Source organism: Lygodium microphyllum, chromosome 5 (assembly GCF_053477565.2).
Source record: "Lygodium microphyllum isolate KBCC chromosome 5, Lygodium_microphyllum_v1.1.10, whole genome shotgun sequence".
Taxonomy (NCBI): domain Eukaryota; kingdom Viridiplantae; phylum Streptophyta; class Polypodiopsida; order Schizaeales; family Lygodiaceae; genus Lygodium; species Lygodium microphyllum.
Genome location: NC_141139.1, coordinates 139,155,212 through 139,171,559, shown reverse-complemented (window position 1 = coordinate 139,171,559; position 16,348 = coordinate 139,155,212). Strand labels below are relative to the sequence as shown.

The 16,348-nt window shown below is 44.7% G+C and overlaps 1 protein-coding gene across 1 annotated transcript in view; it reads right to left on the bottom strand.

Moving 5' to 3' along the window:
• LOC148036455 (uncharacterized) overlaps positions 1–16,348 on the bottom strand; it is a 225,699-nt gene that overhangs the window by 145,823 nt on the left and 63,528 nt on the right. The window contains exon 17 of the mRNA XM_087678435.1: positions 7,789–7,879. Coding sequence (XP_087534561.1) covers positions 7,789–7,879 — 91 coding nt within the window. The remainder of the gene's footprint in view (positions 1–7,788; positions 7,880–16,348) is intronic.

Below are 16,348 nucleotides of genomic sequence, written 5' to 3'. Positions count from 1 at the left end.
TCCGTGGAGGCAGAGACCATGCTTGCATATGAGCGAGCCTGATAATATGTATTTAAGTGAGTCGGGGTACAACTTACAAGTATGATTGATCCATCAGTTTGTTTTGTAAAATAGTTGTGTTTGAGTACACTGCATGTGCATGTGGCTAATCAGTCGATTCATTTTGTAAAAACGTGTTGAATGAAACAACTTAAACCAATAATGTTCTAGGTTGCCCTCGAATAAATCTTAGCTTCTACCTATTTTTTGTTGAGCTAAAAATGCATTAGCTTGACTTAACCAGCCCCAAAACATACTTAATTAATGAAGACAACCTTTTGTTTTAAAAAGAAACGTGATCCTAGAGAGTTACTGTGTCCCACATGCAAAACCCTAATTTGGGTGTCCCAAACTTTCTATAAATATGCATGCAGCCCACCACTCTCCCTCAATCTCGTTTTCGCAAGTTTTAAGAGCCATAACTCTGTTGCCCACACCTAGTTCGCGGAGGACATCGCGATCAGACCTTCCACTAGCCACTAACTACCATCTGGTGCCTAATTCCAACCTTCTTCGCACGTTTGCTGTTGTCACCAGATCTCAAGAGTTGTTGCCTATAATTGATTGCTATCACCATCAGCTAGCAATTGCCGCCAAGATCTTCTCTCTCCTCTAAATGTTGTGTTTGCAATTTTTGGCTGCCACCCTAACACTCTCATCTCTATCTGCTGCATTTGCACCTATCAACTATCACGCAATTTTTCTCTCCCCTCAGGTACCTACGTTTTAGTCTTTCTCTCTGACAACTGTCGAACTTAGGGTTTACAGCAGATCTTCTATCTAACAACAGATCCGTTGGCAGGCGAGTCAAGACGCTGCCTCTCTGACAACTGTCGGACTTAGGGTTTACAGCAGTTGGGCGTCTCTCTCTCTCTCTCTCTCTCTCTCTCTCTCTCTCTCTCTCTCTCTCTCTCTCTCTCTCTCTCTCTCTCTCTCTCTCTCTCTGACGGGCGAATGCTGACGAATACTGACGAACGCTGACGGGCGTGTGCTGACGGGCGTCTGACGGGCGTGGATGAATGCTGATGAATGCTGACGGCGGGCGTGTGACGGGCGTGTGCTGACAGGCGTCTAACGGGCGAATGCTGACGAGCGTGTGACGGACGAATGCTAACGGGCGTGTGACGAGCGAATGCTGACGGACGTGACGGTTTCTGTGTGACGCTGACATGACGGACGTGTGCCTGGCGTGACGTGTGATGCTGACGTGACGGCTGCTGTGTGATGCTCTGACATGACGGGTTGTCAAGTCTGATGCAGGACAGGTCATCAATAATGCAAGCGTGATGCAAGACAGTAATGCTCTGACGAATGAGTGTTGTGGCAGCAGTGACGAATGAGCACTAAATGAACAGTGACGGGATGTGCCTGCAGTAAACAGTGGTGGGTCTTGTGAGTAGTATCTGCAGAGATACGCAAGGACTGATGGGACAGTTTTGGGTCGTGATTGTGACTGTATAAAAAATCTGTAGACTCTCTCAGACTGACATGAATGCAGACACCGTGAATGTACTGAGATTGCAAATGTACTCAGACTGATGTGAACCTTGCATGCTATGTGGATTGGAGACCTGCGTGATTTCATACTGACGCACATTAACATTTCATGCTACAGTGGCAGTTTTATGTGAGATTGATAGTTTTATGCTACATTGACAGTTCATGCTACAGTCATATCTTATGATGCAATCACATTGACAGTTTATGATATACTGACAGTTCATGCTAGAGTGATAGTTTATGTTACTGGTTTACTACTCCACTCAGACTGTAAACAGTTTTATGCTATAGCACATACTATAATCATGATGGAAGAAACTGACAATGAAGGAATCACAAAACCAACCATGGAGACAATGTTTCATACACCGCCAAAGAACACGAGATACAAAACCTATGGGCGTAAAACCCGAGATTGGAATGTCTCTCCAGGGTCGAGTAGATATGGGAAACACTATATGAGGAGATGTTGACCATACTCCGTGCTGAAATGCGTACCATGAGGAAAGAAATGGAAAAGGATATACAAGAGCGGGTTCGAGTTGAAATGATGGAAGAACTAAAAAAGGAGATGCAACAAACATTGAATGCACACATGGCAGAGAAAGACTCAATGATCTCTAATCTACAAGAAGAACTTGAGGAATGCAAAAAGAAACTAGATGCACAAAAGGAACCACAAACCACACCGGAACTACAAAAAGAAATGGATGTTTGAAAAAAGGATATGCACACCTATGCAAGTGTGGTGGAAGGCACCCAAAAGAAAATGGAGAATGTTGAGAATACCGTCAAAGAAAATGCAGAATGGATAGATGTGGCAAAAAAGAACAAAGGAATGCATGGCAACAAAGTGGAAGTTATGAATGCCACCCTGGAAGAAGAGGCAAAAAGACCGGCACGCACACTCCACGTAAGAGTGGTTGGACTAGATGAGAAAAGCTCCCCAATTGAAGATGCTACAGCTCTTGCCACCAAAATTGGGGCTACAGATGTACCCATCATTGGGGCTTGGCGAGTCGGGAAAGCTGACACAAAAACAAAATTCCTCATCTTGAAGTTTGGAGACTTGGAAAAGAAGAGAGCCTTCCTCTCCAAGAGGATCGCTCTGAAAGGAGAAAAGATCTACCTAGATGAAGACCTCACCCCAGCCCAATTAGCCCACAGGAGGGAAAATATGCCACGTGTTCTAGAGGCACGGAAAGCAGGTAAATGGGCTGTATACAGAGATGGAAGAGTCATCATCACAGAGAAAAGGACAGCATGACGATGCACGGCCTATAAGACCCTGAAGTTCACACTGTGGAATTGCAATGGCTCCCTTAAGACAGATGCAGGTTATTTTGAGGATACTTTCAAAGGAATAGACATTGCTATGTATACTGAGACACATCAATGTAAAGACAGCCGTCTACCTGATGTATATGGATATAGATGGGAAAGTGTATATCGCCCTCAGCCTAGGTGGCCTGGAGGGACGAGGGGATGAGGAGGTGTGGCAATTCTATTTAGGGAAGAGCTCTGAGATATAGTCCAAGTGGTACATAGAGATGTAGAGGCAAGATACATGTGCATCAGGTTACGTACAAGCAGAACTCGAGACATGTATGTTGCCATATGCTATTTTCCCCTTGCATACTCTAAGTTTGTCCCTAAAGAGGCATCCCCGTATACACCACTATATGAGGACATAATGGGATACATGAGAATTGGGGATGTTCTACTAGTAGGAACTTTAATGCACGCACAGGAAGCAACCAATCTACTTTCTTTGACACTAGTGATGAGATGTTCAGAGATATTGCATTAGATGAAGTGGGATTAGTTAGATCAGCCCAAAATAGAGAGATAACAGAATATGGAACACACCTACTGGCATTGGGAAGTGCACATGGTTTGGCCATCCTTAACGGGCTACCACAGTGGCCAAGATCTAATGGCTTCACATGTTGGAATAACAAGAAAGGGTCAAGCACAGTGGACTATTTGATTGGATCACCCAACTTGCTACCTGACATAAAAAGCTTTGAAATCTCAGACAGACCAATTGGATTAGTAGCAAACCATGCTATTCTAGCTTTCACAATGCAATATGGGCATATACACGAAGCACAGTCACACATACCAAAATTACCACGCTATGATTTTGTGGAAGCGACCTCACACATATACAGCACTACTGTGCGAGATACATTGAGGGAGCTAGACACACAGGCCTCTCTGGATGAGTTTACAGGACAGTTGGCCGAGATAATACACACTTCAGTAGCATACGCTTTCCCACACACTATACCGTCAGATAAACCTCCACGAGGTAATGCCCCACAAAATGGCTGGTATGATGATGAGTGCAGAGAGACACGAGCACGTTTTCAGCGAGAGATGGCACTTGGCATATGTACACATAAGCATGCTCGAACACTCTTCAGACGGTTGGTACGCAAAAAGAAGCGGGAATACCTGAGCAGACTAGAAACAGAAATGTATTCCATGTTCTTGGGGCGGGACAGCAAGAGAGCATGGAAAAAGATGCACGAGAACCAGCCACCCCTACAAATTACTAGACCGGATGATTGGCATGGATATGCTTGCACACTCTATGATATTCCTGGCCAAGAGCCTATGCCACTCCCCTCAACCTCAAGACCAACAAATTGCAGATTTTTCACAGAAAAAAAAGTGAGGAATGCCATATGGAAACTGAAAAATGGAAGAGCCCAAGATCATGATGGTTTAGTGGTGGCTGAACACTTCACACATGCCTGTGATATTCTGGCACCAACGCTGGCTCACATCTTTAATAGGGCAGTTTGTGAGGGATTTCCAACTTGTTGGTCAAACCATATTATCGTACCGCTCTTTAAGAGTGGAGACCCCGCGCTACCTAGTAACTACCGAACTGTCATGATTGGGCCAAGATATATGGCTCTACCATGGAACAGGCATTGAGTGAATGGACCGAGATGCATGGCCTGAGATCAAAAGGCCAGGCTGGCTTCAGGAGGGGATATACAACTCTAGACCATATCTTTACATTGAGCGCAATTATCGAAGAAGGCAAGGCATTCAAGAAAAAGATTTATTGTTGTTTTGTGGACTTCCGCAAGGCCTTTGACACAGTGCCACATGCTAGACTCATGAGAAGAATGCAAAACATTGATGTGCCCGTAGAGATACAGTGGAGTATCTATGCCTTGTATGAGACGGTGATAGGTAGAGTACGAACACCTGAGGGCATCTCAAATATAGTCAGTAGCACCATTGGGGTGAAACAAGGCTGTCCACTTTCACCGACACTATTTGGGCTGTATATAGATGAAATTTCAGAATATGTGGATAGGACTGGTAGGGCCGGAGCCAGCCTAGCTGGAGTGCTGATATCATTACTGCTTTATGCCGATGATATTGTTCTTATATCTGACTCACCTGAGGGACTAAATAGACACTTGGATGCATTATTAGCCTTTTGCAGAGATAGAGATCTTAAGGTGAACCTTGGGAAAACTAAAGTTATGGTATTTAACACTTCAGCTGCTTGGGTGACAAGAGCTGAGCACCAATTTACTTTTGATCGAGAGCCAGTGGAGATGGTTAGGCAGTATGTCTATTTGGGGGGTCACATTGAAGGGACCACAGTTCTCTTGGAGAGAGACATCAGAGGCTCGTTTGGCAAAAGCATATGCAGCCTTAGGTGCATTGGAGAGGCAATGTGCTCACATACAATTTCATGAGCCGCGCACCAAACTGTGGCTTTTTGACACCCTGGTTACACCCACACTCTTATATGGGGCAACTATTTGGGGTCCGAGTCTCTTTCACACGAGGAGACAGCCTTTGGGAGACCATGATGGACCAGAGAAGGCATACTATGATGGATGGGAGCATATGGAAAGACCACTGGTCATGATGATCTCACGTATGATACGAGCGAAGAGCTCGACCCCACATGAGATTATCAGAGCTGAGTTGGGAGCATCACCCATGGTGGCTGAGGCCTTGGTCCAGGCAGCGACTTTCATACATAGACTATGGGAGCTCCCCCAAGACAGATACCCACGGCTAGCCCTAGCCTCTTCTAGACAACTAGCAGCAGATGGTGACAGACACGATTGGTATGCTCAGATGAGTACATGGATGAGTCTACATGGGCTGCAGATTGACAGACTACCCCCCTTTGACTATAGCCTGGATTGCCCTATACTTGACCTAAGCCGATCAAAGCTAAACCATGTGATCAGAGCAGACATACTGAAGTTAGATACGGAGAAGACCTGGATCCGACCCCCCTCCCCCCATGGCACGAGGATGGCACACTACCAGACCCACTTCCTTCAGGTATCTGAGGATGGTTTCATCACCGACCCAATGACATGGACACACAGCTGCCTCATGGACTACGCACAGTTATTGGTCAGATCCGCACCTCATCCCACCACCTGAGGATTGAGACAGGCAGATGGGAGGGTATACAGACAGAAGAACGCATATGCCCACTATGCGATAGAGAGCCAGAGACAGAGGAACACTACATCTACTGATGCACTATATATTACGACATATGAGGTAGATACCACTGTCTGTTTCGAGAGGGTTTTAAACCCCTGAGACGGATCATGCAGTTTGAGGATCAGAGATGCTTGGGATTTTTCCTCTTGGAGCTCCAGATGCGCAGAGCAACAATTCTACGGAGTAGGAGGCCCCCACATCTCGGCTCACATAGACAGAGAGCAGTCACTAACTTTTTCATTGATACACGACAGAGTATGGCAGATACCACTACTACTGCCACACAGCTTACAGGAGTACATCATCATTGGACCTCATCTTCTGTAGGTGTCCCTTTGGATAGAGCAGTGGCACTTAGCCGGTCTAGGCGCCCACGTCCACCCGGATGAAGGCCTAGACATCCACACCACAGACAAATTAAAGCCATCATTGAGCGCCACAGGAGACAGATGCCGAGACGCCTCAGCCATGCAGAGATACACCTCCCTAGAGAACAGACATATCATTGATGGAGAGTTTTCCTTTCTCTACTCTCACTTTCAGATCACTGACATGTTTCCCTTTTATAGGACACTATTTCATTCTTTTTCAGTCTTATAGGCATGTTTTTCATCTTTTTCTCATTCCAGATGAGAAACACACCATCATTGTATGTACTGCTTTGGTCTCATAGGCCACATTGGCCTTTTAGAGACGTTAATATACTCTCTCTCTCTCTCTCTCTCTCTCTCTCTCTCTCCAACACTATTGCCTACATCAGATCTACCCTTCCTTGGCTGCCCTTACTGGTTTTCGACACTCGGAGACTGCCTTTGCTACGATTCAGGACCCGTTCGGAGTACGGAACACTCTACAACTCATAACCTCTGCCTTGATCCCAAAGATACAAGAGTTCCACATTCAATATTCATTGCATAGTGTGTTTGCTTCATGAGCACTGTATATTCATTATTCGTTCACTTTATTATTCATTGTGTTCAATGTCTCTGAGTTACCCTAACCCTAACCCTAACTGTGTTTTGAGTTTATCAATCTATGCTTTGTTGTACGATTGGTTGATAGTGATATTTATATGATGAAGTCTATAACAAGGAAACATTTAGATGACAGCTCACAAAATTTCTAGAGACTTATCCAGTGCTTTGTAATTGCAGTGCACCCATCAAGAGACTTCCAACCTCTAGAGAGATGGCTGACATTTTGAAGCAAGAGGAGACCAAGAAAAGCAATCGAAGGAAAGATAATATGTATTTTGATTCAAAGAGAAAAAGGTTGTGACATGTCACGGGCCAGCTACCAAGAATTCAATCAAAAGAGTTGTAAGTTCACAGATCAAGTCCTTGAGTGAATAGAAAGATTTTTAGTTTGTGTGTCAAAGCTATTGCTGCCTAAGCAACTACTCAATCCTTTGAAAAGTATATCATTAAATTCCAACAGACAATGAGAAGAATCATACAGAAATGCATTTGCTGGGAATAAAAACACTCAATACCCACACCTCAACAATTTCTAGGAGACCTTGATGTCTACATACTAGTCTAGCACCCATTTTGGCATTGGAGCTTAAGAATCTTACAAGGTAGCAGGTATGAATAATGACCATTGCAAAGCAACTTAAGTGTACAGCTTTCAACATGGCCTCATTAAAAAGAAATCTGGATTTTCACATTTTTATGTTGATACAAAGGTTTGCTGCTTCCCACATCCTATTTCAGTCAATGAAGCACGAAAGTTAGACTCTACCAAGTCAAATGCTCGTTTGTGTTGACCTGCACCAATAAAAAGGAATGCTGCCTTTTCAAATTGTTTATGTACTAAAAGACTCTCCCCACACCTGCACAAAGCCCAGTATATTACTGTCTTTTTCCAAGGAGAGATGTATCAAGCATGATATATGACTATGCTAGCTAAGCAACAAGGATTCTATGCCTAGTGAAATTTCAATTGTGGTAGAAGCAAGTGACATCAGGCAGATACTAACCGTGCTTCTTATTATTATTTTCAAGAAAGGAAAGAGCGGAGATTACAAATAATGGCCATCTAGATTGGTTATTTCATGTTAGTTATTGGACATTAGACATAAGAAAACAGAGCCAAACATAACTGGATCTAAAGAACGGCTATTTACTCAAAGAAAGAGGGAAGGGAAAGAAAAAGACTTTCTAGTGGTTATGCTAATAAATATAAATCAGTTATGAAGGCCCTATAAGAAGGGACTACTAAGGGCCCATGCGGATATGAGGATGTTCAAGGGAGCCTGTCTTTCCTCATTATTGGACAGCATTTGAGCAAGACTCCCATTCCAGACTACTCGCAGGCACACTTAACTCAGGGACAATATCACAGATGGGAGCTGATTGCTAGTATTACAGCCTAGTACATCTGGACCACGAGGTGTAGCAGTGTTATTGACCTTCAGGATGTATCCATAGCTGAGACTCTTTTGAGGATTTGGACAGTGATCATCCACACTCTCCAGAGGAGATAAGAGAGGATGTACTTTTTTCCATATGACCCCAGAGATGATCTGGCATTATAGCCCACCAGATTGGTTGTTCACACAACCATTGTACTTGTAATGTACTCAGACAATCTCTTGAAAGTTACCTTGTACTTTGTATTTTACCTCAAGGGGATTTTCTCCAAGGTGTTATTAATAGATCTTTTCTCAGGAAAAAAAAGGACTGCTAAGTGAATCATAAAAACAATGCCCAGGAAGACAACCAATCTAATGGGTTCTAATGCCAGACCATATGTGGCTGTGAATGGAAGAAGGTGCTAGAGTTCTGTGTCCACATAAAAGTATCTCTCTATTGTGCAATCTCTCCTGTCTCCCATGGTATGTATGGATAGTCTCTATCCAAATTCTAGAGGATAGAGTTCCCAAAATGGAATTATCATATCGATCTATTGTGTGACTGCACCTCACAGTCCAAATTCAAATGAACAAGCAATAATACCAGCAATCAACTTGCATTTGTGGGAATGCCCCTTTGTCCACCCTTATCTCCAAGTAGTCTGGAGTGCGACTGATCCTAAAGTGTTGGCCATTGTGTCTAGAATGAGACTGATGCTGAAGTGCTAGCCAACAATGGGAAAGGAGAGTACACATTGGCCCTCTTTCCATGACCCAAGCTACTACTCCCTAGCTCAATATCAGTCTCAGATGTACCATGCAAGACCATCTTGAGGACCCTCCTATGTTGAGCTAAAAATTCATTACCCACTGATTAGCTCTTTAAAACAGCCCCAAAACAACAAATTACCAAAAGTTTCATTAAACGGGGAGCAGTTTCTAGAAAGTGTGTCCCACATGCAAAACCCTAATTTGGAAGGATCCTTCCACATCCACAAATAGACAAGCTACCCACCATTCAGCAATTCCTTGTCTTGCAAGTTTCAGCCATCAGCCCTCTTCCACTAGCTATCCAACCCCTAGTGATTGCTGCTACGCAGGCGCCCAACCTCCCACTATTGCCAATGATCAGCTTCCATCATCTACATTAGGTCATTTTGGTGTTTTCAGCACTTTTCTTCATAAGCCACTGCTCCAACTAGTGGTTACTGCACTCAAGATCCATCTCCAGTGCACGACACCTCCCTCAGCCCACTCCCATGAGAACCACCAGCTATTGGACATCTCAGCCCTTGAGCATCTTGTGCATTCTTTCCTTCATTTACAGCATTGATTCATTCACTTCAAAGTTCTCTTCCTTCTTTGCTTGTTTTTACGTTTTTGTGTTTTTTGCGTTTAGGGTTTGAGTTTTGCATGCCATTGTTTGAGTCTTTGTATTTTAGTCGTGGCCATATTTTCTATGTTTCCTCAATGCAAACCCTAGCATATCTTCACATCCTCCACTCCCTCATTGACAGTGTCTCTAAGTCTCCTCTAGCTCTCCACATCTTGCACATGCTATAGGAACTCATACCATAGCCAAATCAAGTGCCAAGTTCCTATATGCTACAAGCCACATGAAGGGTGAGATCTTTCTAGATCTAGAGCTATCAACCAATCTCATCTATAAATCTAACCAAAAAGGCATTGAGATACCTTGTATGTGTCAATGCTAAATAGAAATTAACTTTGCTCTAATCCTACTCATCCGTATCCTCCTCCCCTACCTAGTATCTAGCCAGAAAAGTCTATGTATGTGCCAATGCTAAGAAGCAATTGGGTTTGCTCTAATCCTACTCATCCATATCCTCCTACCCAACCTAGTGTCTAACCAAAAAAGGCTACGTCACATGGTCTATTGGCAATGGGTCTCTCCAAATCCACTCTCCTAGATCCCATTGTAATCTTATAGGGGCTTCCTCTAGTAGTGTCTCCATCCCTCTATCCTGTAAGTAGCTCAGTCCTACCCTCTGTAGAGATAATGTCCAACTTCTTCCAATTCAGAGTCAACGGTCTGAGAGAACTCAGGCTACTAATGTGGACAGAGGGAGAGTTGCTAGATTCAAAGTATGCAAATGGCACAACACTCTATGTGAGGATGATGAGGTGATGTTGGAGAGAGTGAGACTGGCTAGAGGTGTTCTACATGACATGTGTGAATCAATTGGTGTAAGTTAGTTAGCATTGATTGGGGTATCCACTTGGGATTCAAATGGGTGGCCAAGAACAAGTAATCATGCAACTTGGATTCGATGTGGGACTAGATATCACAACCACCCACCTATTGAGATTTATGCAATCACACTCCTGCTGTCTAAATCCCATAGGCATAGTGAGAAAAGGAGAACCATCCTACAACTATAAAAGCATGTACTTGGCATTGAGTTAAATGATGAATGCTATTGTACTCTGTACTTTCACTCTTATCTCTCTCTACTCAAGATTGTGTTTATGAGTCCAAGTTAATCTATCTTGGAATTCATCATGCATCTTGTTATTGATTTCCGTCCTCCATAGCTAAACCTTGCTCAAGGATCCGTGTTTCTTAACATGGTATCAGAGCCATGGTGAGCTCGTTTTAGCTTGGTTCAGTGTTCTTCCAACCTTCCTCAATCTCATTCTAGCTCAAGTTCAATAGATGACTTCATCTCTCACTCAATTTCCACTCTACCCTTCTTGGCAGCCTTAGCTGGCCGCACCTGCCTCACTTGGAGCTCCTAGATCTCTCTGTTCAAGCCATATCTTGACTAGGTCTCTTCTTGGGATATCCTCCCTGACTCACGCACAATCCTCCATCACACAAATTCATGACATTAAGCTCTCATCTACCTGGCATTGCACACTGATCAGTTCATTGCTAGAATTGCACCCTGTTGCTGTCGAATAGCTCACGCCAATAGCATCGACCACGATCAGCCTTGTAACCACAAGGCAATCAAAGAGTATGACCTAAGCCTCCTACCCACCAGAGATCTCGCAAAATGATCACCTACGCACACTGCTACAAACAACGATGTTGCCTACTAACCCTAATTCCACCATAACTCCTTTGAGCTTCAAGCTCTTAAAACTCTTCATTTCTCTCATCTGCTTGGTGGATTGAAGTCCTAGCCGCTCAGATTTGCTCGGTTTCTAGCAAATGCAACCCTCAAACTCAGCAAGAAGAAGGTTCAAGAAGATCAAGCATCAACACCCAGCATTAAGCCTCAAGATAGTATCTCATGATACTAAATAGTGTTGTTTAAACACTAATAGTTATTGTGTCTTTTAGCATAATTTTTTTCCAACTCTCTTGTTGGATTTACCTCAGTTGTTGAAGCTGATTTGCTGCTGCTCCTACCATCCACTAAGGGGAAAGATTCACCGTCATGCCACTTCAAAGGAATGGGCTTCCACACTTGGTAGACAAGGATCAAGTTGTGATCCTGATGAAGAAGTGCCTTTGATCAATAACCAATGGCCAAGAAAAGAAACCCAAAGATGCTGCCCTTGCAATAGTATGGCAAAAGAATGGTGACAAAGCCCAAGCCATCATCAAGCTTGAGCTTGATGACAATTATATCCACCATGTAGACACATGTGATACATCTCATGCCACTTGGGAACAATTGGACACACTGTTTAGTGCCCAATCTAAATCTTCAAAATATGGATTGTTGATTCAATTTTTCAAGTTGGATATGAAGGCTAATACATTCCTTGCAACCCACTGGAAAGTCTACTAACTCAACTTGCAGGGATTAAGTTAAAAATGGATAATGATGTATGCATTGGAGTTCTACTGAAGAGTCTTCCTCTAGAGTTTGGTAATGTCTCCACCACACTAATTAATATGCCAAATCCAAAGCTAGTAGATATCAAAGCATCACTTCTAGAAGAAGAGAAAAAGCTCAAAGGAAAAGAAGAAGCAAGCACTTCAAGAAAGAACAAGTTCTCTATGTCAATAACAAGTACCAAGGAAAGAAAGACATTGTCTGTGACTTCTGCAAAAAAATGGGACACATTGAAAAGTTATGTTATACCAGGAAAATATCACAAAAGGCCAACCTAGCAACTGCCAAAGAAGAGGAAGACCATGAAAAAAGAAGAAAAAGAAGACACTTAAGAGAAAAAGCACAAGCTTCACCAGTCATTCTATTCCCTCTATTCAAACGGACTTTTTTAAGCCTTGTATGTACTTGCAAACTGTATGTCCGGCCTTGTGTTGCATAGGAAGATAAGTCATCCAACCACTTGAGCATATGTATAGATATCAAACATGTCACTGTCATCATGCAATGACAACTTCAGTCCAGGTTCCATTGGTATACAAACTAGCTTGCAATCTTGTAAGACAAACCTCACAAGAAGTTTACCAATGTATCTCGACTGTGACAATCCATTGCCTCTAGCATCATGAATGAACTAAATGCCAAAGTAATAGTGCAAAGGCTCCAAATCTACATCTCAAAAGTTTACTACAAATTTTGTTTGAATGCTGAAATCTGATTAGCATTGTGTCCCTGTAAGCAAAAGATCATCAACATATAGACATATGACCAACAAGGATCCTTGCTCTTTACATACGTAAAGAGTAGACTCTGATGAGCTGTTTATGAATCCTTGGCTGAGTAAAAAAGCATCAATCTTTGCATATCAAGCTCGAGGAGCTTGTTTCAAACCATATAAAGCCTTTTTCAACTTAAAGACCAAGTGTTCAGATCCCTCAACACAATGGGCTGCTATACATATACTTCTTCTTGAAGTTCCCCGTGTAAAAATGCAGACTTTATATCAAGTTGATACATAGTCCATCCATAATGGACAGCCAAAGCAACCACACAGCTAATGGTAGTCATGCGGGAGGTAGGAGCAAATGTCTCCTCATAATCAATGCCTTTCTTTTGTGTGAAGCCCTTGGCCACAAGCCTGGCCTTATATTTGTCAATGGATCCATCTACATTCCTTTTCAGCTTATAGACCCACTTTGTACCAATGGCTTTCTTCCCAACAGGCAAAGACACTAAATCCCATGTTTGATTCTTTATGATGGAATCAAACTCGGCTTGTATTGCTGTCATCCAGTGCACACTATGTTGTGCATCCTCGAAACATTCATGCTCTTCATCATCAAAGTATATCTGCTGCCATAAAAAACCATGGTATGTGCATCATCATGCATATGAGCTTGCCTTCTAGTACGACCAGCAATAGGAGCATCCAAATGACTGTCTATCATACTCTACAAATACCATCTAGGCATTTGTCTAGCCTCCTAATTGTGTACAAGCTCTTGCTAAATTTGAAATTCAGCACCTTGCTTAATATTCAGATCAGCCTTGGGCTGATTTTTGGCATTACCCAATGGAGAAACTGGCTGAACATTACGTTCACTTGCTGAAGCTCTAGTTGTATCACCGAAAGAAATGGGAAGCAGCCCCTCAAATACATCATTTAACAATTTTCTTTCTGTTTACCTCTGATAATGTTGAAATTTGTGCAGATCTGACAGTCCTAGCGAGCCTGGGGCAGGAACAGGGAGCGCTGAGCTGGAGGTCAAACAAGGAGGCTGCATGCTCATCAGGACCAAGTGGGCGGCTCTCTAGGTGGCGGGCACTGCTTGAAGTAGCGCTAGAAACTGGCGCTAAGGGTGGCCAGACCAGGAGCAGAGAGCAGCAGGGAGTGTGCACTGTGCAGAATGGCGAACACGAGTAGAGGCAGAAGCACTGCCTGCTTGGGTGGAGCAGAGTGCCAAACAGGTGCTACACAGGCAAACTTGGCAGGTTACCAGGAGCAGGGGCCAGACAGGCCCAGGAGCACAGGTGAAGGGGCAAACAGGGAGCGTTGCCCAGTCTAGCCGCGCAACTGGTGGAGGCACTGCCTGGGGCAGCACTGCAGGATCAGGCATACTCAGCAGACTTGTAATGCAGGTGCAGGAGCAGAATGACTGCAGATTGGAACAAGTGATGCCTACAGTATCTTAGATGATGGCTGCTGCAGGTCTGGTGGTGGAGCAGACTTTTGGATTGAATGCCGAGGACCTAGAGCGTGGTAGCTCAGCTTGCGATGGCCATGAGCTGGGCTGGGCAAAGGGCTGCTCTGATACCAAATGTGAGAGGTGAGTGAATGCACAAAGATCAAAGCTCAAGCTCAGCTGCAAATACTGTTGATAGTGAAGAGAGTGTGTGAGTGTGATAGCACAACACCAAATGCAATAATCTAAAGAGCGCGAGATGCAAGTACAAAGTACAAGAAAGATCTGAAGCCCCAGCTCGAACCTGTCACACCTCTACTGCCATCGCGCCCACCCAGAGCCACCCCCCCTCCCCCCCCCGGCCTCCCACAACATTCACCTCCCCCTCCTCCTGCCGCCCAGCCTTCCCTCCCCTCGGTCCAGTCGCAATGCACTGCCCTAAAGTAGGCGCGTTGCACCTGTTGAGCTAAAATATGCATTACTTGTTGCTGATTAGCCTCTTAAACAGCCCCAAAACACAGAAAAAATGCTCTTTTAGAGTAAAACCTTAAAACGGGGAGCGGTTCGAGAGAGTTCAATGGAAACCCTAAAACGGGGAGCAGTTCGAAAGAGTTTAGTGGAAACCCTAATTTTTGGGGCGTCCTTCCACATCTATAAATAGACAGGCTTCCCCCATTCAGTGATCATCCTTGTTTGCAGGTTACACCAGCCCACATACCCTCTGCTGTTGTTGGCGCCCAATTTCCAGCCTGCAGCCCGCGTCCATCTGCTGTCCAGCCATCATCGACTGCAGCCACATTATCTTCAGATTGTCCATTGCTGTAGGCGACAACTCTCAGCTGCTGGCAACTGCTCCAGACTGTCGCAGACTGCTGTTCAGCCTGCTGTCCATCATCTCCAAGGTCAGCCAGCCTGCGTTTTCAGCATTGCAAGCCCTGACACTCTCAGACACTATTTCAGCCTGCTGTTTACAACAGACTGCGCACAGTTTCCAGCCTCCGATCAATGGTACACTGTTGCATTTACCAGTTTCCAGCCTCCAAACTGCTGGGTTTTGGTGACCAGCCTGCTGCCATTCACTATTCAGCACTCCTACACTCCAACTGGTGGTCACAAACTTGGGATCCGTCTTCGGTGGACGTCACACTCCAACATTGCTCTGCCCTTGAGTACATTGTACACTCTGACATTCATTTACAGCATTCATTCACTTCACAGTTGTGTTCTCTCTCTCCCTTCTTCTGTTTGTGTTTGAGTTTTTGTCTTTGAGATTTGAGTTTTGCGTTTAGGGTTTGTGTTTTGAGTTTTGCGTTCAGGGTTACAGTTTTGCCCTCTGTGTCTGTGTCTGTCTCTTTGTATTTCTGTCGTGGTCATACACTCTGTGTGTCCTCAGTGCAAAACCTAGCAGTTTCCGTCACAGCGCCCATCCTTCTCCCGCCAGCTCCCCCCTCCTCCGCCAACTCTTCCTCTGTCACCCCCCCCCCTCCCCCCCACAGTGTTGTGCCTCCCCTCCACCCTGACACGCTGCACGATCCCCCCCCTCCCCACCCTGTTGGCCACCAGGGCTTCCTGAGCGGCCCAAAGCTTGTAATTGGCGCCCCCCCTGCAGTGCTCCCGCCTCCATAGGCATGCAGCCCCCGTCCGGCAACCCCCACACACATATTCCGTCGGGATCCGGCCATCGGTGAAGACCAATGACTATCCCACCACCAAAAAGGAGCATTCGCCCTCCCCTCTTCGCCATCAACCACCCCCCATCCCCCCCCCCCCCCCCCGCCCTGTCGTTGCTCCCTCCACTTGCAGCAACAACCCCCCCCCCTTCCGGCGGCACAGTAACGTGATTGGTAGGTCCTCAACAGGATCACGCAATGGAAACCTCTGGTCACAGACGCCGGTGCATTTTGCGAGTGCCCCCCAATCAAACACCTTGCGCGTTGTCCTCTCTGAGGAACAGC